Source organism: Hyaena hyaena, unplaced genomic scaffold (assembly GCF_003009895.1).
Source record: "Hyaena hyaena isolate Hyena2069 unplaced genomic scaffold, ASM300989v1 scaffold_985, whole genome shotgun sequence".
NCBI classification, from domain to species: Eukaryota; Metazoa; Chordata; class Mammalia; order Carnivora; family Hyaenidae; genus Hyaena; species Hyaena hyaena.
In genome coordinates, this window is record NW_024081619.1 from 338,386 (window position 1) to 363,279 (window position 24,894).

Here is a 24,894-nt window from a genome sequence, read left to right on the forward strand (position 1 = left end):
TCACACGTTAGCAACCAGCATGATTTCATACAAAATTTCTAGAGTATATGTGAAAAGAGAAGATAGGAATATCTGAGATACACCATCAGCCTATCCTATCACCTTTATTTTCTCAGAGCCTCACTTTTCTCAACTATAAAGTGAGAAAATATAACTCTGATGTCTTTTCCAACTCTAAATTGATTTCCTTCTACCATGAGGTATGAGTGGAGGACATAAGATGTGATTTTCTTCCCGGCCAAGCCTGGCCACTATCCAGAATGCTGCCCTGCTCCCAGAGTTATTGTGTCTCTTGTATCTGTTCCACCTCTCACAACTGCATATATGCCAGCGCACTGGATTAGCAAGGAATGGGAGAAACATGTTAACCAGTATTTCTACATCTCTTCCCTGTTCCTCTTTATACAAAGGCAGCTGTTTTCATCTTATCAAACTTACAATCAGAGACCAGTTTTGAAAATTTACCACCACACTGAATAATAAAATGCCTTTGATAATTCTGTATGTTTAACCTCATATTCAGTGTGTATTAATTATTGTTGAAATATGTAGTAACTTTCTTTTCATGATGTGGCTTCGTATTTACACCTTGATACTCAGAGAATTGCCCTGTCCTAGCACTGAGCCCTGTAAAAGTTTGAGAAGATATTTATATAGATACTTATGAGCCTAATTAGTTACATCTTGTAATTAAACACATCAATTTGAATAGCTTGTTACAGGTTTGTCATAAGTGCACTGAGGATCCAATCTCGATATTGTCAAAAAAAATACTGTCTTGTATCTATGACAACATTTAGAATTTGAGAATCAACTGTCTGCAGTACTGTATCCTAAATTGAAACTTCAGTGGTCTGTTTCAAGTGGCTAGGTGATATCTGTCACAGTTGATGTATTTCTCCCCTACATTTCTATGATAAACATACAGGAATGCATTTTCTGCTATTCTAGTCTGCCCTCACTCCTATTCTGCTCTCCTGCCCCTCCTCAGTGACTTTTATATAAATCCCTCTAAAACAATAACATTTTAATACCTCAGGACCTTTGGACTACCTGTTTGGCTATTTGAGATGTTCTCTCTCCAGATATGTGCAAAGATGTCACCCTCTTCTCCTTTAAATCTTTATTCAAAGAGCAGATTTTCATTTCCTCCTCATAAGATTTAATATTACAAGCTTCCCTTCCAAATTTATAACTATTTTACTTCTTTTTTTCCTATAACACTTAATACTGTCAAACATTGTACATTTAACCTATTTATTTTGCTATTTTATTTTATCTTTTGTTGGAAGATTAGCCTCTAGTGGAAGGATTTTCACATGTTGCAGTAGCATCTTTACCCAAACACCTAGGGCAGAGCCTCATACAATGTGGGTACGCAGTGAACATTTGCTGAATATGAGAAAATCTCCATCCTGAAACCACCAGAATACATTAATGATAGAGTGATGACATTTATTTTCATTCACTTTGAATCTACTTGGATGAATACTAGTGTTATTTCTTTAGTATTAACAGGGACTTAGAAACAAAGGACCCAGATGGTCAGATATAATAATGAAAGGCATATAGAAATGTGTTTTGAATTTATGCCAATTTGGCAACAACATCTGAGCAGCTCCCTCAGTCTGAATTCTTTGCAAATTCTCCATGTTATCTCCTTAAATAGTCTGTGGCTGCTCCTTAAGAAAAAAAAAATTAAAAAGCAGTTCTTAAAATTTTAAACATTGTGAGTGTGTGTGTTTCTGAACTTGCAGCCAGTTTGGTTTTTGAACGCTCATTCAGTTAAGTCCAACAAAACGTTTTTTTTTATTAGTGTTTCCATTGATGTGCATATAAGTGATCTTAATCTATTTAAAGATCACAATCTTCAAAAACCAATTCTAATGCTGCTATATGACAGCAGTAGAAAATGAAATACTTAAATTTGGCAATGTTCTACTGAATCATGAAATAAGGAAAATGTATATATTGAGAACAGTATGCACTTACAGATATTTTAGACAACATAGAATTTAAAGGAGATTTGGAAATCTTTTACTAACAAGAAAAGAAGGAGGCAGGGTAACCAGAAAAGGCATTTCAGAATAATTAACTCTATGAATTGGAAACACTAAAACAGCTCAATTTTGACTTTAAAGAAATTTGAGTTTTACAACACTGTAAGCTGTATATAATGGCCAAAAATTTAAAGGAAGGGAATTTTGCTTCCACCAACACTGTTAAGAAGTTTGAAAGAGAATTTTACATCATCAGTAAAACTTAAGTAATAAATGGGATGACATCATCTCATAGAAAACGTCTAAGACTGAGGAAATAATGATGATTCCAATAAAAGACTTTTATTTTCTAAAGGAAAATATCTGTTTATAAATGCTCATGTTTTAAAAGCAGTGATTTGTCAATGTTGCTTGATACAGAACAATTATCACAAAATAGCTAAAACCCAGAAACTGCAGGTTTGATTCAGGAAGATGTAGTGAATTTTCTGGTTTTCTGGAGTAAAAAAGAGGAGAGCAAATTAAGATAATAAAAAATCCATTAAACCTCAAACCAGCACTTCCTTCTACTATTTTAACATTTCATTTATTTTACATGCCATGTGCCCAAGGGCATCTTAAGTGCTTTATGTTGATTTATTATTACATTTAGATGACAATCCTGAATGCTTCATCTTATATATATATCACTTTATATGGAAAAAAAATAAGGGTTAGAGCTGTCAGAGAATAAAACCAAGCTGCTTTTTGCTTACTGAGCATGACAGAGCTGCAGCATTTAATTTTAGAAAGTTTCCTGAGGACCAAGAAATAAGGACCAAGGAGTAACATGTTCCTTATTAAGGGGGATACTCTTCTTTTTGATTGTTTTTTCTCCCCTGGTTTTCATTATTAAATTACAGGTGCTAATTTCAAGGAGGTTCTATTATGTAAGACTTTTTAAAGTACACCCACTTGGGATATGGCAGATTTTTTCTTTAAAGGAGCAGATAGGGGTGCCTGGATGGCTCAGTCGGTTAAGCGTCTGACTTCGGCTCAGGTCAGGCTCTCACAGTTTGTGGGTTTGAAACCTGTGTCAAACTCTGTGCGGACAGTTCAAAGTCTAGAGCCTGATTTGGATTCTGTGTTTCCCTCTCTGTCTGCCCCTCCTCTACTCATGTTCTGTCTCTCTCTCTAAAAAATAAACATTACAAATAATAATAATAAATAATAAACAAATGAAAGAGCAGATAAATTCCTTGCCCCAGATCACTCAAGTAGCAAGCAGAGATTTTGGAATAGGACACAACATTATTTTATCCTGAAGTTCTTCTTTTGTTTTTCTTTGTTGGTTGGTGGTTAAAGTTTTCCTCTGTTATCAGGTTAAACTCTCCTCTATTTTCCTTGAAATAGTTGCATTTTAAATACAATCATGTTCCAAAGGACAATCCAAAGAAAAACTGTCATCAGTTCTAGTCCTTTCTTCATGTTTTGTTACCAGCTTTCTAAAATAAATAATAGTAACAACCAAAAAGGATATTCAAATGCATATAAAAACATTTAAGGTAATGTGGTTTTGAGGCTTATTCTTCAAAAAACTGAAATTTCTAACAGACCAAAAGGTAGGTATTGTGTTATTCTTTTCTATAGATGGAAAAATTGAGGCATTGAGAGGTTGATGAATTTCCCACCTTGACACAGCTAGGAAGTGTTGAATCTGAGAGCAGATCCAGGTAGTCTCACTTTAAAACTATGCTCCTGTGTTCTGTTATGTTGGCAAATGTAGTGCTGATGACTTAAGGCTTAAGACACAAAAGCAAGAGTGAATATAAATGACCATGCTCCCAGCCACAGTGCCTATGAATATGTTATTTTTTACACAAAGTTATATTTTTGTAATAAAATTACTCCTAATGTCCCATAGGGCTTCACACATTTGATAATTGTCTATGGATATTGGTCACTCATCTAACTGAAAGTGGATTTAATCTCTTGCAATAATTGGTCATGCCCAAGGAACCCTGTTAGTAAGAGTAGGTGTCTCTGCTCAAGAAAACAAACTTTGATACAGTGGTCTGGCTGTTAGCCTTCTCTGCATATTTGGAAACTTTGGTTTCATTTATGAAGCATATTGCTTTATGGAAGTAATGCTACCTGAGGCTATTATTTATATCTTTATATTATTCATGGTTTTTAATTATGTGGTTCACTAGTCTAATACAATATATAATACGTTGTGGTGGTGGTGATTTCTTAAATATGGAAGAAAGTGAAGTCTTCTTTTTTTATATACTTTTTTTAAAATTTTTATTTTTGAAAGACAGAGCATGAATTGGCAAGGGGCAGAGAGAGAGAGGAGGACATAAAATACAAAGCAGGCCCCAGGCTCTGAGTTGTCATGACCTGAGCCGAAGTCAGACGCTTAACTGACTGAGCCACCTAGGTGCCCCATGGAAGAAAGTGAAGTCATTTACTACCACCAGTATAAATGTACTCCAATATAAAGGTGCACCAGTATTAAGTGCTCTTTATGGATAAGCAAAGGAAGATTAACCAAAAATATCAGATTAAGGTGTAGGCAGAGTTTTGCAACCATGAATAAACACAGTGAAATTTTGGTTTTGTTTCTTACAGACTTGAAATTATATTAGATACAGAAACAGACATAGAACATATTCTTAACTGGCACACGATCTAATATATAAAAATGTACTTTTTATGATGATATCCCTGTATGTCATATTCCATTTTAAGTTTATTCAAAATAATAATAAAATTGGTCATTCTGTACCATATTATCCCAATATAATTACATAGAACAAATACTTTTTCTATCCAAAATAGCAGTTTAAGGAATTAATTTATTCTCATCTGCCAGAAGTTTGACTAAAATTAAGAGCATCCGTCAGCCAGATTTCATCTTTGCCCTATTTTTAGTTTCATCTCAGTTACATTGAACTGGATAAGAAAAAATAATGCCCTTCATGGGCTTCCTCTCCAGTCCATCGACCTTGTGAGGCCCATCGACCTTACACTCTCTTGATCTGGACAGATGCGGCTTTATTCCAGCTTCTTCTCAGTAGGTTTCTTAGTCCCTTCAAAGGCCTACTGGATAGGACCCAACATAACTCCACTGGCCTCTTCCATGTGGTCTGCATTGATTTCCCAGGATATATTTATGCCTCGTTGTCTCTACAGACCTGAGGGTCTTAACCAAACCCAATATAGTACCATTGACTTGCCTTTGCCCCGAAGGACCTACCCCCTTGTCCTCAGTTTTCCAGACAAGAGTAAGATTCTGTCTGGATCTGTCCAGTCCACGGCCCACATCTGTGTGAAGAAAATAAGCTATCCAGGTGACTCCTGGGAAATCCTCTCCTTAACTCAAGGATAAGAAGGTGGTTTCTACCACTATTTCCCCAGGTGGATATGGAGACTCTCAATGTAGCAGTGGTTCATTCCAAATCAATATCTGTGTTTTTGTTTTGTTTTGTTTTTTATAGATCTGCAGTGAGTACAGGTGGGCAAAGGTCTTGAAATAGGGTTCCTCGAAAGTTTGCGTGGGAAGTTTTAGAATTTCACTTTGGAATTTCATATCAAATGATTTTGGTGCTAGGGTGAATTTTTCACTTTAACCCCTTTTCTCATTTGTCAAAATCAAGATTAACCATTAGAGGCCAGGAAAGGAGACAAGAGAAATTCCTTTATTTTAGAGTATCCGTGCTCTGTTCGTGACTGCATTGGCATGTTCATGTCAGTTGCCTGATTTAATTATAACAGCAACTCTGTGGGATTGGGAATATTATTCCCAATTTACAGAAAAGGAAACTCAGTTTCAAAGAGTAGATTTTTTTTAAGGTGATAAAATACTCTGGAAATAGAAATGTCTGACTGGAAAGCTTCTGCCTTTCCTGCTGCCCCAACACAGGTAAGATACATACTTATCTAATCTCCACTATTAGCTTAAGACTGCTCCCTCCATTTCTCAAATAGTTACCTTCCTTTTGTAGACATGGGTATAAGAATGTTTGAGGTCATTTCTACCACTGTTGATTCTGAATATAGCACATAAAACATCTTAATGTTGGCTAAGTCTGAAAATACATGTTTCAATTTTTTTTCAGACAATAGATTTTGAAGGTTTCAAGCTATTTATGAAGACATTCCTGGAAGCAGAGCTTCCTGATGATTTCACGGCTCACCTTTTCATGTCATTTAGCAACAAATTTCCTCATTCTAGTCCAATGGTAAAAAGTAAGCCTGCTCTCCTTTCAGGCGGTAAGTCTAATTATTTATTTAACTATGTATACACAGTAAGAACCCCAAAGGGAAAATCATTATCAAGTTCTTTATAAGAGAAGAGATTATTTGCTTAAGAAATATCTTTATTGCAAGACTTATACTGTCATACATACTAAGATTGTGCAAAATATTTAAAGTATCTCTGATATAATTATAGCTAAACTTTAAAGAAAATATACTTTATCATTATCCATCACTTGTCATTCAAAGTCTTAGAAGTCTATGTTTAGGTAATAATTTTTAGAGATACTTCCATCAAATATGGAAAAGTACTCCTTTAAATGACTAGATAAATATAGATCACTTTATATATGAAAATGCAGTCACAAAGCCATCATGTGTAGGAAACATAGTATTTTTATCACGTGTAAATTTCCAATATACTTTCAAAGAAGATAGTTTTGATTTTTCTCTTAGAAACTCACTTTTAAAATTTAATGTCACCCGCATGAAATGACGCTCAGTGCCCCTCATCATTAGGGAAATACAAATCAAAACCACACGGAGATACCACCTCACGCTGGTCAGAGTGGCAAAAATAAACAAATCAGAAGACTCCAGATGCTGGTGAGGATGTGAAGAAACGGGCACCCTCCTACACTGTTGGTGGGAATGTAAACTGGTACAGCCCCTCTGGAAAACAGTGTGGAGGTTCCTTAAAAAATTAACACTAGAACTCCCCTAGGACCCAGCAGTAGAAGTGCTAGGAATTTACCCAAGGGATACAGGAGTGCTGATGCATAGGGGTACATGTGCAGCACTCTCAACAATAGCCAAAACATGGAAAGAGCCTAAGTGTCTATCAACGGATGAGTGGATCAAGAAGATGTGATTTATCTATATAATGGAATATTACACAGCAATGAGAAAGAATGAAATCTGGTCATGTGTAGCAACATGGATGGACCTTGAGGGTGTTATGCTGAGCGAAATAAGTCAGGCAGAGAAGGACAGCTACCATATGTTTGCACATATAGGTGGATTAGGAGGAACTTAACAGAGGACCACGGGGGAGAAGAAGGGTAAAAATAGTTGGGGAGAGGGAGGGAGGCAAACCATGAGAGACTCTTGAATGCCGAAAACAAACTGAGGGCTGATGGGGGTGGAGGGGAGGGGAAGGGGGTGATGAGCATGGGGGAAGGCACTTGTGGGGATGAGCATTGGGTGTTATATGGAAACCAACTTGACAATAAACTGTTTAAGAAAAAAATAAATAAATTTAATGTCACCATAGAGGTGATTGATTCTGTCATACTAGGTAGCTTTTCTGAGATGTCTAATGTATTAATACCTGTTGCTAATTGTGTCCAGCTCCATCCAGTCAGGAGAACAGAAATCTCATCCAGTTACTCCAGAGAGCATAGACTAGGTGATTGGTTAAACAGTGCTGGAAAGTTGAAAAAGCAATGAGAAATACTGAGGTAATAATGCAGAGGTACAACCACAGGAAGTGTGTCCTGCCCCGAGGTTGGAGTAATCAGTAATCAAAACTCAGAAGCTTAGAGCAAGGACATCTTGGAACTGGGATGCAGGGTTCTGCGGGGAAGGTGTTGCCTGGCAGATCTGACCCTGGGACTTCTGTGAAGGGGAAACCTCTGTCTGAGTTTTGTAGCTTAGGAGCTCAAGAGACACCTGTGGCCTGGCAGTTAGATGCTAGAGGGTCATCTCGGAAGTCTGTGCAGGGCTGTGTAGACAGAGCTCAGTCGGCCTTTTTTGATGTGGATATAAGCTGGTGACTAGAGCCTCTTCCACCTGGAATTATGTGCTGTGAGGGGGAAATACCGTAGAGATCTAACAGGAAGTGAGGTAGAGGAACAGGAACCAGCCCCTTCTCCTTCCTTCCTTGTCATGTGTCTCTAGTGGCCCCTGTCAACTCAATAGGAAGTCAGCTCACAGTGGAGAAGCATAGTCTACAGCTGAGTTTCTCAAATTCTTTGGTCTCAGGACACTTTTAGGACCCCAGAGACCTTTGGTGATATCTACTATATCCATAGTAAAGATGAGGTATTGTAAAAGTGTATAATCAATCCATTACATATTAACAAAAATAACATTTTTCTGAAAAATAAGTTCAAAAACAAAACAAAACAAAAATGTGAGGAGAGTGTCCTTGTTTTATATTGTTGCAAATCTGTTTAACCTCTGACTTCATATCTGCTTCTGTGTTTCTGTTGTTGTATCCTATGTTATGCAACCTCTTAAAAGCTCTACTGTACACTCATGAGAGAATTAGAGTGAAAAAAGAAAATGTGATATCACACAATTATCACTGATAATCATTTTGACCTTACAGCTTCTCTGAAAGGGGCCTAGGGATCCCAAGGGAGCCCTTGATCTAGCGACTTTGAGCCCTCACATCACAAAGTAGAATACCAAAATGTGGGTAAAGGGATAGAAGATGTCTAGTATCTGGCACTCTAATAAATAAAAAGAGTAGAACATGCAAGTAAGAAATAGGTGGTTGAACCATAACTAAGACATAGGCAGTGTGATACAGACTCCATTCTCCTAAGCTTTATATTGTACTGCTTCCCCTTACGGTAATAACATAAAGTCTCTTTCCTCAAGAGATCATATATATCTCAGTGCAAGCTTTTCTTTTCTTTTGTTTTTCTTTTTTCTTATTTTTTTAAAATTTACATCCAAGGTAGTTAGCATATAGCTCAATAATGATTGTAGAAGTAGAATCCAATGATTTATCCCCTATATAAAACATCCGGTGATCGTTCCAGCAAGTGTCCTACTTAATGCCCCTTGCCCACTTAGCCTATCCCCCCACCCACAACCTCTCCAGCAGCCCTCAGTTTATTCTCTGTATTTAAAAGTCTTTTAAGTTTTGTCCGCCTCCCTGTTTTTATATTATTTCTGCTTCTCTTCCCTTATGTTCATCTCTTTTGTATCTTAAATTTCACATAGGATTGTAATCATATAATATTTGTCTTTCTATGACTAATTGCCCTTAGCATAATACACTCTACTTCCATCCATGCTGTTGCAAATGGCAAGATTTCATTCTATTTATTTTTTAATTTTTTTAACTTTTATTTACTTTTTGGAGACAGAGAGAGACAGAGCATGAGCCGGGGTTGGAGGAGGGGACAAAGAGAGAGAGACATGGAATCTGAAGCAGACTCCAGTCTCTGAGCTATCAGCTCAGAGTCCAGTGCGGGGCTCCAACCAACAAACTGTGAGATCATGACCTGAGCCAAAGTTGGCCGCTTAACCAAACCACTCAGGTGCCTCAAGATTCCATTCCTTTTGATTGCCGAGTAATATTCCACTACATACAGGGGCGCCTGGGTGGCTCAGTCGGTTAAGTGTCCGACTTTGGCTCAGGTCATGATCTCAGGGTTCGTGGGTTCGAGCCCCGTGTCAGGGTCTGTGCTGACAGCTAGCTCACAGCCTGGAGCCTGCTTCAGATTCTGTGTCTCCCTCTGTCTGTGACCCTCCCCTGTTCACGCCATCTCTCTCTCTCTCTCTCAGAAATAAATTTTAAAAAACATTAAAAAATTTAAAATATATTCCACTGCATATATATACCATATCTTTTTATTCATTCGTCAGTCAGTGGACATTTGGGCTCTTTCCTTACTTTGGCTATTGACAATAACACTGCTATAAACATTGGGGTGCATTTTCCCCTTTTGAAACAGCACAGCTGTATACCTTGGATAAATACCTAGTAGTGCAATTGCTGTGTCATAGGGCAGTTCTAATTTTAATTTTTTAAGGAACCTCCATAATGGTTCCAGAGTGGCTACACCAGCTTGCATTCCCACCAGCAGTGCAAAAGGGTTCCCCTTTCTCCACATCATTGCCAATATCTGTTGTTGCCTGAGTTGATAGTTTTAGCCACTCTTGACAGGTATGAGGTGGTATCTCCTGGTGGTTTTGGTTTGTACTTCCCTGATGATGAGTGATGTTGAGTACTTTTTCATGTGTCTGTTAGCCATCTGGATATCTTCTTTGGAAAAGTGTCTTCCATTTCTTTACTGGATTATTATTATTTATTTTTTGGGTGTTGAGTATGTTAAATTCTTTATAGGTCTGGATACTAACTCTTTATCTGATGTGTCATAGGTGTGAGCTTTTCTAAAAACAAGTGTACACCTTCCATATGATATATTTTGATTCCTTCAAACTATATACCAAAGAATATGTTTATTATAATCTTTAATTACACTCTAAATGTTTTAGTTCCTTAAGTAATTCCCTTTACATTATGATTTGAAAAGACTCCCCCCATTGGTTTTTCTGTGAGTCTTATTTTCTGTGTTCTTACAGTGTGCTATCAGAGGTTTCCAGTGTTCAAGACTGAAGATTTTAAAATGGGACAATTCCTTACTTTGATCTAGAAATTAAACTTCTGTGTTGTCCATTTCATGCTATAAATAGATTCCACATACCATAGACTAAATAAAATCAAAATTGTCTCTTTAATTTCATATGAAGCAATTCTGTTTTGGGTATGAGAAAGAAGCAAGGGGAATGTTTTTCGATCTGAGTAATTGTGTCAGACTTGGAGGAAGGAGCGAGATTCTAATTAATTAGGTAGGTTTGTAAGAAATGAAAATCTCAAACTCTCTTTTCTTCAAATAGCATGTAGTATTACTTAGAAGATGCCAGATTTACAAGTAGTAAAAATCAAATCAGTTTCCAAAATGGAAAAAAGAAATAAAGGGTAACAGCTTGTACTTCATTTGGGACAGCCACATAATCTGCACAGATCTACTTGAAAGGAATCGCAAGATGGGCTGTGTAACTCTCATGCAGCAAAAAATAAAATTGGAATTCCTTTTCAAAACTTGGTCTTCACATTTTAAAACATAAGTGCGTGGTGTCCATCCTAGGACTGTTTTAACCCCATAGTCTTTGAAACTTATCCCTGATAGTGGAAAAAAAAAAAAAAAACATTTTTATTTTTAGAAACCTACTTTGCAGTAATATAAATTATCTACACAAGATATATTTGAGCTGAAAAATCACGAATTAATATTGATTAGAAGGGAGCTATAATCTGTTTTGTTTATCCCTTTTTAGAGTTTACCTCACTGTTTTACTAGAGTATCAACAGGAATACGATGGCTATTCTTGACTGTATAGAAACTAAACAGCAATGGTTTCTCAATAAAAGCAAGAATAAATTGAGGGAAAAATGTTATTCTTGTTAATGAACAATATTAAAGTATCGAAGATATGGTAAATGTGAAACAGTTTTTATAGAATAAAGATTTTTAAATGAGTATAAAGAGGCATAAAGAGGCATAAAGGTGTGTGTGTGTGTATGTGTGTGTGTGGTGTGTGTGTGTTTGTGTGTGTATGTGTGTGTAGTTGTTTTTTGTTCAACTTGTACGAGCTACTGATCCATGTGGTATTTTGTGTACTGAATGATTTTTTTGTTGGGGGGGCATATTTTGTGGCAGTATAAGTGCCTCTTGTCACCTACCTCCTTAAAATGTAAGATGATTATTTCTCCTGTTCCCAAGTTAGACTTTTAATTTTGGAAGATATCTCTAACACTGTGTCTTTCCAGCTTTCTCATCGCTTCTTCTCCTTCACTGTAAATGTCTCATTCCTAACACTTCACCTCTGTGTTAGTCCCATGACTAACTTCTGACTTTATCTTCATCGCTTGAGTCTATTACCTGAACTACTCTTTACAGAATTGTTCAGTCATGTGGAACGTTTGCTTTTTTGCAAGTCGCTCATATACCTTTGATCTCAAATTGATATTATGATCTCATATTTCAGTCCCTACAATTCAAACACTGAGAATAACCAGAGAAATTTCAGAGATATGCAGATTGTTGCCTCTCCAAATTGTTACCATACAATATTAACATGACCTTCACAGCTCTACACATTTAAAAAAAAAATGTATCATAAAAAGTACTTATTCTTGATACTGTCTCCTAGATCAATTAGGTTAAAATTTTCACACTTCCTTTAGTTTATTCATATCTTTCCCCTCATTCTCAAAAGGTGAATTTTTTTCACATCATACAAAGTAACATAAAATACCTCAATTATTCCCCATACAATACATAGCTGTTTCTTCAGCTCACAGAGAATATATATTAAACTGTTTTCCAGATGGAACTCTTCATCTGAATATCCCATACAAATTGAACTAAATATGTTTGAAATTCAAATAATTATATTCTACCCAAACCTGCCTCGGTTCCTATCTCCACTCTTGGTTAATGGAACTCAAGTATCTATCAGTTGTCCAATCCTAAAATATTGATCTCTTCTACCCTCCACTGCCTCAGACCTCATGTTTAGTGAATTACAAAATGCTCTCTCTCTCTATTGCTCATCATAACTTCTTCTTCTCAAACATTCTGCCAGTGTCAGTTTGATCCATCATTGTTTGTGTCATAGACCATCCATTAGCATGACTCCCAGTCAGCCCTCACTTGCCGTCTCCACAGAAGCCTGATTATATTACTCCTGGGTTTCCAAGTTTGAGGCCTTCATGATCCCCTTGTGGAAAATTTTTTTTAAATTTTTCCTATAAACTTAAATCCTTGGTATTTAAAAGCGGATTAAACAAAGTTGCTTTGGTGGAGGGAAGAGGTGCAGGAGAGATGTAAGTACAGGGAGTTCTAGTCACAGTCTTCCCCTGTCTTTTGAGCCACTCCCCTCCATCCCCCGCCAGGAAGGTCCTGTTAATGGAACTCCAGGCACTGAACTTAAGAAAATGATAAAACCTGAGTTTCATAGGAGTATATACAATGTCATGCAGCTTGTAGATCTGCTTATAGTCCCAATTCTGTCTCTTGCCCCATGCACCGCAGCTCCTTTTCAAATCTGAATGTTTGCTGTGACTTATATCTACTTGGGTTATGCAGGACTCTGATTTCCCACATAATTCTTCCTCTGCCCTTAACTCACAAGCAAAACCCAACTCTTTCAAGCCTCAGCTAATGTTTCATTGTAGTTGAATTGCACATGCTGTGCTCCTTGCGAAGAATGCAGTGATTAGTCAGATGAGATACTTAGAGTGTGCAACTGGAAGGCAAGCCCAGTACCCTTGTAAAAGTCCCAGCATCATCTTCTTGTAAGATGGCTGGTGCATCCTTGCTCCTCCCCAGCCCCCACCTAGGCCACCTCAGCACAGCAGTGCTGGGGAGTAACTACCTTCAGCTAAGTTATTATTCTTATTATATAACATAACACTTAACAGTAGTCATTAGTAACTTCTCCAAAAATATGGTAATTAAAAGAGAATGTAATTGGGGCACCTGGGTGGCTCAGTCCATTAAGCACCCAACTTCAGCTCAGGTCATGATCTCATGGTTCCTGGGTTCAAGCCCTGCAAGAGACTCTGTGCTGACAGCTGGCTCAGAGCCTGGAGCCCGTTTCAGATTCTGTGTCTCCTTCTCTCTCTGACCCTTCCCTGCTCGCTCTCTCTCTCTCTCAGAAATAAATAAAACATTAATTTTTTTTTAAAAGAGAATGTAATTGATTTCCTAACTGCTTCAGACATTCATACTATATATTTCTGTTGGCCCCACAATGTCTAAAACCTTCACTCCATAATAGTAAATGTCTGTTATTAGCTATAGGTCCGTATCAGTGGTTTTTGTTGTTATTATTAGTTTTATATGACAGAAAAAAAGGATTTTCCTAGCACCTTTTATATCAGATCATGTAGTGAGTTGGCCAGATGTGCCATTTAATTATTTATTTAATCATTTTATTACATTAATTCATGCATTCCACCATTCCTTTTTTAAGACACATTATGTGCCAGGAATTCCACCAGAAAGCTGAAGATACTTTAGAGCCAAGCAGAAAAACAGACAATTAGGTGATCAAGTATAATAAAATAAAAGTTGTCATCTTTTTATCAAGGTCACCTGAGATCTTAGCCATAAATTGAAATTATCTAATTTAAATACAGGTAGTGATAGGGACGAGTAGGAGAGGCTGGAAGAGAGAGTCAAGAAGAGAAAACATGTGCTCACAAAAATTGCCTGAAGCACCTGGGTGGCTCGGTCGATTAAGCATCCAACTTCAGGTCAGGTTATGAGCTCACAGTTCGTGGTTTCAAGCCCCACATCATACTCTGTGCTGACAGCTCAAAGCCTGGAGCCTGCTTCAGTTTCTGCGTCTTCCCTTCTCTCTGCCCCTCCTCCACTCATGCTCTGTCTCTCTCTAAAAAATAAACATTTAGAAGTTTTTTTAAAAAGCCGTATCAAAGGATAGTGTGTGAACTATATAAGGCATTCAGTATTATTCCATTCATAAATATTCATTTACTTTAAAATTTTTATTTTTATTTAATTTTTTTATTCTTTATTTATTATTGAGAGAGGGACAGAGAGACAAAGGGTAAGCACAGGAGGAACAAAGAGAGAGAGAGCGAGACACAGAATCCAAAGCAGGCTCCAGGCTCTGAGCTGTCAGCACAGAGTCTGACACAGGGCTCAAACTCATGAACCCTGAGTTAATAACCTGAGCTGAAGTTGGACACTTCACCGATTGAGCCACCTTGGCACCCCATTTTTAAATTTTTAAATAAATTTTAAATACAGTATCGTTAACTTACAATACTGTATCAGTTTCAAGTGTACCATATAGTGATTCAACAGTTCCATATATTTCTCGGTGGTCATCATCACAAGTGCCCTTCTTCATCTCCATCACCTATTTCACCCATCCACCTCCTCCCTGGTAACCATCAGTTTGTTCTTTAGAGTAAAGAGTCTGCTTCTTGGTTTCTCTCTCACACACTTTTCCTTGCTCATTTGTTTTGTTTCTTATATTTCACATTAGTGTGAAATCATATGGTGTTTGTCTTTGTCTAATTTGTTTTGCTTAGCATTATACTCTAGATCCATATATGTTGTTGCAATTGGTAAGATTTCATTCTTTATGTCTGAATAATGTTTTATATCATTCACAAATATTTATTGATCACTTACAGTGTGCTCCCCACACTATTCAAATTTCAGTGAGCAAAATAGAACTACTTCCCTTTCCCTATGGCCATTTACATTTTAATAAATAAATAAAAATGTAGATAGCATGTCAGAGGGTAATGTAAGGAGTGCTCTTAGCTAACATTGATTAGATAGAAAGTACTGCTTGAAATTGAAGGTGACTAGAAGTCCTCAGTTTTTCATGAATGACTGAAACTGGGATGGGGGTCATAAGGAGCTCATTTTTGATGGTCCCAGAGAAGATGGTAGGCATGACCTTGGAAATATTGGGCGCAGTCTGGAGGTAGAGTTGAGGAAGTGGTCCTATAGAATCAGTCCTACTGCCTTAGGAGTTAGAAGTAGATTGGCTTACTGAGTAAGAGTAGAGAAGGCTTGCTGAGTATTGAGAGATCTGGGTTTGTGCCTTGTATTGTTGGGCTTGGGCAGATGAAATGACTGGAAGAGAGGAGCTGGAGAAGAGACCAGAGAGGGACCTAAGGGCCCGTGGTGAAATTGGAGAGCCATTATACCATCTTAAGTCAGAATGTAATCACACTGCTTGGGAGCCTGGGTGGCTTAATCAGTTAAGCATCCTACTTTGGCTCAGGTCATGATCTCATGGTTGTGGGTTCAAGCACTGCATCAAGCTCTGTGCTTGACAGCTCAGAGCCTGGAACCTGCTTAAGATTCTTTGTCTTTTTCTCTCTCTGCCCTTTACCCCGCCTCCACTCATGGTCTTTCTCTCTCTCAGAAATAAATGAAACATTTAAAAATTTCATAAAAAAAAAGAATCACATTGCCAGCAGTTTGGAAGCTATCATGAAGGGGCATGAGGCTAAAGGTACAAAAGATTGAGATTGAGAATAATAACAACTACTACTGAAAGTTACAGTACTTTATCTTTGGCTCCTCTCATTGCCCATCCAATATAGTTAATTGATTTATGCTCTTAAGCTACAATGTCGTTAATGGAATGTAATTCTTTTTTATATTTTCTGTACAACCAGGGAATCACACCCCAGGTAAAAATTTTAGGCAGAAAAAGAGAAAGAATTTCTTCTTGTTCATAAGTAAGTTAATCAAATTAAGAACAGAAAACTGTACAATGAAAATGAGGTACTTGAACCTTGGGGGAGACATTCTTTTGCCAAATGACCTTTCTGGATGTTCTTGCCAAAAGACACACTTCATTAATTGTGCCGAGGAGAAATTATTACTCTTATCAGGACTGTCTTGAGGATATTAAAAATTTGTGTGTGTGTGTGTGTGTGTGCGTGTATATTTTCACTGTAGCTTCCTTTATAAGTCTTTTGTGTCTAATAACCTATTTCAGTTTCAGGAACACAAAAAAGGTCAGACAGGGTCTCGATAAACACAAACTGAACAGAGTACAAGGCTTATGTGACTATAAGATGGGGAGCATCTTGGTACATGGTAGGCATTTAAAATATATTTGTGTTTTTATTAATGTTGATATACTTACACCTATGTAGAAATGCTCTAGAAACAAAGATAGAATAATTACTGTCCGTTGGCCAAGTGGCATCAACCATTACGTATCTTATACTTCTATAGTACCAAATTTATCTGGTAATTATTATTAATAGTAGTAGTAATCAACAAATTATTTTTTCCAATAAATATTTTATCTTGACACCCTAAAAATTCTTAACTGAAACCCCAGAAAAATCTATACATCAAGGCCTCATTTATGATAAAATTACTGTCAGTACAGGAACTGCTCCCCAAATCTCCCATTTAATTACTAAATGGGTTTGAATATATGGAGTTTGACTATGCAGGTTTGTTTATTTCCTCTATGAATATTCTAAAGAAAATGTTGGTCTTCAAATTTGCCATCTTTACCATTAGATTTATTCACCTAGTGTAAAGGGATTTTCTATTTTCAGTTACATGTTAATGATTGCATATGTAAATGATAGTATTATCTTATGATTATTACACTGTTGTCTTCATTAATATCATTTATATTTTTTATTCAAATGAAAGAAAATAGGATATTTAGTACTTTTCAGAGTCCCAAATCAGCCACAACTTTATTTAACTTGTGATATGCTCTAAAATACCTAGTAAGAGCTATAAAAATGAGCATTGGCTTTGATCCATTCAAATGAAAGCCCAATAAAATGGGATATATTTTAATCTTCTGTGTTCAGTGCTGTATCCTAGGACCTGGTTTTACATGACTAATATTAAAGATTCTTAATATCTGTTTGGGTTTATATTTATAAAGTGCATACTAATTGTATACCTATTAGAAAACACAGATGAACATTACAAAAAAAAAAATAAATAATCCGTAATCCAGTTCCCTCTAAGAAAATGCTGGTAAAGATTTGGTAAATAGGTAAATATGCATGTTTATTTTTATACCTGCAAAACATACACACACACACACATACACACACACACACACACACACACGTGAACATCTCACCAATGTGTTTTCTAATGGATGGCCCAAAGAATGATCTGAGTGGAAGATTAACATTTAGAGCTCTCAGCCATGAGTAGGATTTCTAATTTCATTCCAAAGGTTTATGAAATAATCAATGTACATACTCTTAAGGGTCCTGAAAGCCAGACTTTTAAAACAAAAGGACATTTATTGAGAGTTAGGAGGTGTATTTCTCTGATTTATTTTTCTCTCTAGCTCCACAGAATTATACTTAAAGCATAAAATCTCAATTCAGTCTGCATTTTGAATTGGACTCTACTACTTGTCTTTGCTTCTGTTTTCCCAAATGTAAAATGGGGATAATAAGTTCATATATCTTACTGGGTACTATGGGACTCAAATACATAATTTATTAGGTGCATTATAAGTGTTCATTGAATGCCGGCTATTACCAATATTTATTAAATAGATTATTTTCCAGCATTTTAGTTTGCAGACATAGGGAAAAATCAAATTTAATGTCTTTTTTTCCCCCTAAAATGTCATTCATTCTGAAAGAGTACAATAAATATTATGGAGTATTAATTGGGATTATTTTTGTTTGTTTTTATATATTTGTTTTATTAAGATATAATTCACACATATTATATAAGTTTAAAGTGAATAGCATACTAGTTTGATTTACATATATTGTGAAATCACAGCCACAATAAGTTTAGGTAGCATCCATCATCTTATACAGTCACAGTAAAAGCAAAGGCAAAACCAAAAACAAAAACAATGTTTTCCTTATAATGAGAACGCTTAGGATGTAGTCTCTTAATTTTTTCTTTATAATGAGAATTTTAGGGTCTACTCTCTTAACAAGTAGCGTATATAGTTATACCGTACAATAGTGTTAACTATAGTCATCATATATATTACATCCCTAGTACTTATTTATCTTTTAAGTGGAAGTATTTAACTTTTGACCATGTTCCTGCAATTCCCGTCCCCCCACCCCATCTTTGTAACTTGCATTTTTTTAATTTGAAGTATAATTGATATACAACATTACAATTGTTTCAGGTATACAGCAAAGTGATTCAACAAGCTTATATAGATCATGCTACCTATACTCAGCTGTAAGTGTAGCTACCATCGGTCACCATATATTATGGACTGTACTCCCTATGCTGTACCTTTCATTCCTGTGACTTAGTGATTCCGTAACTGGAAGCCTGTATCTCTCACTCTGCCTAATTTATTTAGCTACTATTGCCCCAACCATAAGTTTGTCTCTTTATGGGTCTGCTTGTGGGTTTTGTTTCTTTGTTCCAGAAGTGAAATTGGGGAATTCTTTTTAACATGACCAAAATAAAAATTATCATCATGACTTTTTATGTTTTCATACATGGTAGTTTTATTTACTTTCAGCAGACAGTATGTCACCAGTACTGACTACTATGGTAGCTATTAGCCCAGTGTACCTACTTAAACTTAAATTAGTTAACAAGTAAGTAAAACAAAAATTCAGTTCCTCAGTGATACCAACCATTTTTTATATGCATAACAGCCATAAGGTTATATGCATAAGGTTTTATATGCATATTAGCCATAAAGTTAATACCACCTTACTGAACACTACACATACAGAATAATTTTATCATTACACAATATTTTGCTGTACAGAACTGATGTAGATTTTGTTTTTACTGACTTGAAAAGACCCTAATGTCAGGAATTAGATATCCTGTTTCCAATTCTTGACTCCCTGGATTGCTATGCGACCATTGGAGGTTTACTTTACTCTCTGATGTTCCACCTTCTTGTCTCTAAAATAAAATTGTAGGGTCAAATGAGACCCTACAATTGTGTGTAAGTGTTGTTGGCACACAGTTCGGATGGGTTTATGACTGCTCCTTCACAGTGCAGCGCAAACACAGACTGCAGCCCAGTATGGCATAGAAGCGCAGATGTGCTTCTAGAACATCACCCCCAAAGACCTGTGCTTTGAGCCCTGTTCCTTATAATTTTTTGTTTGAGTTTTTTGCCAGTGTCCAAAAAGATGAAGTGCAGAGTATGTTGCTACAGATACTTTATTGACCCAGTCTCTTGTCAGGGAAAATATCCCACTGCCTATCCTCATTTTATGCATATTTTACATTCCTTGTTGATTTGTAGCCCAGTCTATCTCATTTGCTGCCAATTTGCATAAACGTAAAAAATTAAAAACATAAAATATAATACTATCCTAAAATAATCATAACTGGAAAGTTAACTCTGAAAATCATGAAATGTCTGACAATACCAAACAATCGTTCTTACTTTTTATTGCCTATGCTACTTATCATGACCTCTTACTACAAATATTGGAAATATGATTATACTCTGACAAATTGTTTCTAAGCCTGTTAAATTTCTGAAAATTGAGCCAGTATTAAGAAATGGATAAGCCAAATTACCAGAGTGGTTTTTAGCCTTATAAGCATGGAAATGTAATTCATGTTATTAGTTTTGAATATTCCATTTTAATAGATGAAGGAAAACAATGAATAATATGATACCCTTTTCATTATCTGAGCTACATGTGTTTCAAAATAAAACACACTGGAGCAGAGGCAATAATTGAACATGTACCTGAAATTTATTTACTAATAATTGAACCTTGAAACTGGAATTAAAATTATCTACTAAAACAAAACTTGTTTAGATTTTTGTTGGAACAAATGGAGTGTCTCCAGTTTGAATTACAATGAAAATCATCTGCTTGAAGAATGTGATAATAGCAGGCAGTACTCAACCTGACTAATGCTAATGATCTTTGTAGTTAAAAACTTTGAAGAATGTTTATATATAAGAAGATATATACACACACACTAAAATCATTATCAAACTTAAAAATGTTCTCAAAGCACAAGATAGTTTTTCCTAATTGAATGAATACACTCCAGTTACAGTGCATATCTTTTCACTTTATTTTGTTTTTTTGTTGTACAGTGCAAACAGACATTGGTATGTGGACATAAATGGTGTGTGTGTGTATACACTTGCTTCAGTTTTGCAAGGCAATATTGAAAGAAGCATAACTTTTGGCAAGTCACTAAACCTGGTAACTGGGTGTCAGCTAATCACATTATCTTTAGAGGTAAATGTTGACCACTTCAGGCAAAAGAAACACCACTGTTTTGCCTAGCTTTTTGTTCAGTTCCAATTCTAAAGAGTTTTAGCAATGATCAAATGGATTAAAATGGCCTTCCTTAATGGAAAGTAGAATACTGAGCCCCTTCATCAGAGGCTATTGCTGCTAAAGAGGAATGTAGGGTTCCATTTAGCATCTCCTTGAAAAGAAGTCGAGAAACCGGGCTTGCAACTTCTTGTTTGCCACCTATGACAGTTTCCTGTGTGTTCTGCGTCAACTTTAGCCAGACTGCTTCAAAGAAAAAGAAATATTTTAGAGCAATGAAGGAGTCAAGTTGTGGAAAAGACCTGAAGCCAGCTTTAAGAAAGGGGAAATATATATATAAAGTATATATAAATAGTAGAGTAGAGTTGAAAAAATCTCTATGAAGACAGATTGAGGCCCCAGGACCTGCTTTCAGAAAATTAAGTGAAAATATGAGGAAACATTTTCAGCAGCTAAGAGAAAGTGAGCTTATCTTGGGGACAGGACTAGGCAGGAACAAACTTAGAACATTTTCCATCAGTTCAGCACCTCAGGATTCTGTCAAGTCCTCTTCTACCAAATTGTTTGTTAGGAAGTAATTGACAAAATGTTCTTTGACATTTTTTTCTCTCTATGTACTAAGTCATTGCAAAAAGTGTAATTATTTTGATCTATCCTAAAGGAACAACAACAACAAAATCTTTGTCTGGATTTGAGGAAGAGTTGATTAGTTCTTCAATATGGTTGCTATATAAGTCCAAATATTTCTTTAAAAAGCCTTTAAATTCTCTTAAATATAAAACTACATGAATATGATACAGCTTTTACTTTACAACATGTCATGAAAAGAAAATGAAACATTCATTCATTTTGTCAAATAAAAATAATTTTAGTATAATAATATGTTTTTCAAAAAGGTAGGGCTAAATGTAAATCATGTGTGGCTGTTTCTGTTCAATATGTACATTGCTTGCAAGGAGGCAAAATTATGTGGTTTTCACATTCTCCATATATTGTTTATATTCAGTATTATGAAAGCTGATAATGAAATACCAAGCACTTTAGTTTTATACAAACAAATGATCACGAGGTGTTCTAAATCAGTGAAAATGTATAATACGGTTGGCATTCTTTCAAATTAATGTCATAACATGTTCTTTTCCTTCTTTTTTGTTTTGTCCTGAGTTTTTGTAGAAGAGTTAAATCAAGCTGATTAAGTCATTTCAGTACCATAACGGGAAAGCGGAGAACAGAGGATTAGCTCATCATGCAGGATGAGTTAGGTCACAGTTTATCCAAACATAATTCAAATACTGTGTTTCCAAGTCTGAAAGTTATGGTCATGTCAAAGGTTAGCGCCAAAATGTCTTTTATCAGAAGTTGGAACTGCTTATTCCTACAGCTGGCCAAGCTTCAGTTGGTTAGGTAGAACTTGTAAGGTATATATGTCTTTAAAAACTCAAGATTGTCTTTAATTCTCTGCCTTTTATTTTTTAAAAATAACTTTATTAGTTTTTGTTAGACATGCAGTGACATTTTGTTAAGAATAAAATCAATTTATAATCATGTCTCTTTTAATAGCTATAAACAGAAGTAGAAGTAATGTGAAGCATATAATTGTATTTGAAATAAGTAAGACTGATTTAAAAAATAAAGGAAAGATTTATAGCAGTGTTATTCAAAATGTGGTTTGTGACCCATTAATGGGTGGTGAATTCAGTTTAGAGGATCTTTGACAGAATTTTAAGAATGAAATAGAAGAGAAGAGAATAGGTTAACACAGAAAAGAAAAATCAGGGCAGTTATGGAACCTTCTAGTAATGAGAAATGGGGTGGGGAGAATAAAAGGATTCTTGTGGATTAACATGTAAATCGTTTTTCTTAACTTTTTCTTATTCTTGACCTTGAGCAAAAATAGTCTGTAATCTATTAGTGTAGATTAAAGAGGTTGGATTTTCCAGATGCAGAACTCTAAGCTTGTAAAATGGGAATATTGTATTCCACCTCATGGAGTTAAGGTGGGAATTAGGTGAGATGATATATATTAAAGCCTCCAGCATGATTCCTGCCACATATTAGACACTCACTAAATGAATGATAGAAGTAATTTCATAATCCAGTAGATTATTTTGAGATGGCTAGAGGAGAGGCCAGGTACTCCATCAAAGTTATCCATCAAAAGAAATAGGAACAAGGGGTGTGGCTAGGTAGAGACATGCTAAGGAATGATAGGTTTGTAGAACTGTATTTGGTTGGGATTATTCCCTCCATTCTAGTAATTCCTGGTTGATTAGGAATCTAGTAGCCATTCAGCCCATAAACCATTTCACCCAAGCACCTCTTGTTTGCCACGTGAACCTTAAAAGATAATTGGGGATTGCCTTCAGGTCTGTCAGGTACACACGATCTGGTTTCACAGGCTTCTCAGTTAGATGGAACTAACCATTTATGTAAACGAGTTTCACTACAGTTATTACCGGCCAGATAATCTACAGTCATCAGCAGTTTCAAACACGCATTGAGTTCACTATTCTTGTCTTGGAATAAGCACAGTGAATGGGTTTCAGAAATAAAGTATGAACCACATTAAAACTAAAGTACAGTCATATGTTCCCACCTCTCTAATTAAATGTCTGTCATGTTTAAGCTGATTTTTGTTTATGTTCCCTTTCTTAGTCATGGGCAGATTTCTTGATGGGAAAAAGGATGTTTTATCCAGGGTGCTGGCAAATATTTGACATAAATATGTGTTTTTATGAATGAATGATTCTTGATTATCATCATATAAATCATATTGTGACAGACTCAAATTTCTTCTTCAGTGTTGTGTGAAAGGGCAATTTTCATATCTCTTTAGCTGATTTATAGCTGTCACTTCCTAAAGCACAGAAAGATGGAAGAGAAAAGTAGTTATTTATGCATTCAAATCTACCTACCCGCTCTCCCTGGACAAGATGATTTTGACCCTAACACCTTCCCTTAGGCAGACAGAGCAGTCCCGGTGTCCCTGAATCCTAAAAAAAACCTGCATTATTTACAACAATCATGGAATATGCCTGACTCTGCTATCCTAGAGTTCTAGAGAATCTGGTTATTATATAACCTAAAAATATATAGCTCTAGCCATAGTCTATGTATTATCTATTTTTTAGTTGTTGTTTTTTTTTTTCCTTTAAAGCATTGTGGGTATTTTTACAAATATAAAGACAAGTATATTTTTTGTTCCCTCAGGTCTGAGAATGAATAAAGGTGCCATCACCCCACCCCGTACTTCTCCTGCAAATACGTGTTCCCCAGAAGTAATTCATCTGAAGGATATTGTCTGTTATCTGTCTCTCCTTGAAAGAGGAAGACCCGAAGATAAACTGGAGTGTATGTGTTTCTTTATTTAGTTTCCTTCTCACAACATGGGGGAAGGAGAGGGACTAGAAACTGATGAATTGAATATTGTATCTACTATGATTATATAAATTTTCACCAAATGAAGTGACCTTGGATAACAAATAAAAAATTTAAGTGGGATCGGACAAAGGATATTATGAGTATATTAATTTCAGGTTTTTATCAATTTCCATTTATTACAGAGTATTTTTTGAACATGTTGGTCTGTCAAATGACTTGTTCTTGAGTGTCCCTCAGTTTGGTAACATGATAATATTAGAAAGTGTCATTTGAGTTGTTTTTTAAAAAACCTTTATTTCTAGGATGTGAGAAGGCCTTTCTCTCAGTTAGCTACAGGGTTCACTGGACACATACAACCTGAACCTTTCTCTCATGGAAACCTTGCTTGAAAACTTTCACCACTAACACTTTCTGTGCCAGGAATAAATGTTTTCTCAGATGCCACACATGAAGGTTTCTATATAGGAGTTGGCGGTGGATATTTTAAATAAACATTGCTGTGTTTTTTTGTTTTGTTTTGTTTTGTTTTGTTTTTACAATTAGCAGATATTTCAGATTGATATTTTCTATCTAGGTAAAAAGTGGAGGTGTTGTCTTTAATAAAGTACAGTGTTTGAGCTCTCTCTAGTGGTGAACTATATTCATTGCAATGCAAGAAAATATTTTTCAAATATTTACTGTAAGCCTGAACACAATAATCTTATCTGTCTTCAAAGC

The 24,894-nt window shown here is 35.9% G+C and overlaps 1 protein-coding gene across 1 annotated transcript in view; it reads left to right on the forward strand.

Moving 5' to 3' along the window:
• The window catches only part of LOC120223374 (diacylglycerol kinase beta-like), a gene marked incomplete at its 3' end in the record, with an annotated part of 391,667 nt that overhangs the window by 142,850 nt on the left and 223,923 nt on the right, over positions 1–24,894 (forward strand). Inside the window, exons 4-5 of the mRNA XM_039221452.1 lie at positions 6,104–6,257; positions 24,007–24,147. Coding sequence (XP_039077383.1) covers positions 6,104–6,257; positions 24,007–24,147 — 295 coding nt within the window. The remainder of the gene's footprint in view (positions 1–6,103; positions 6,258–24,006; positions 24,148–24,894) is intronic.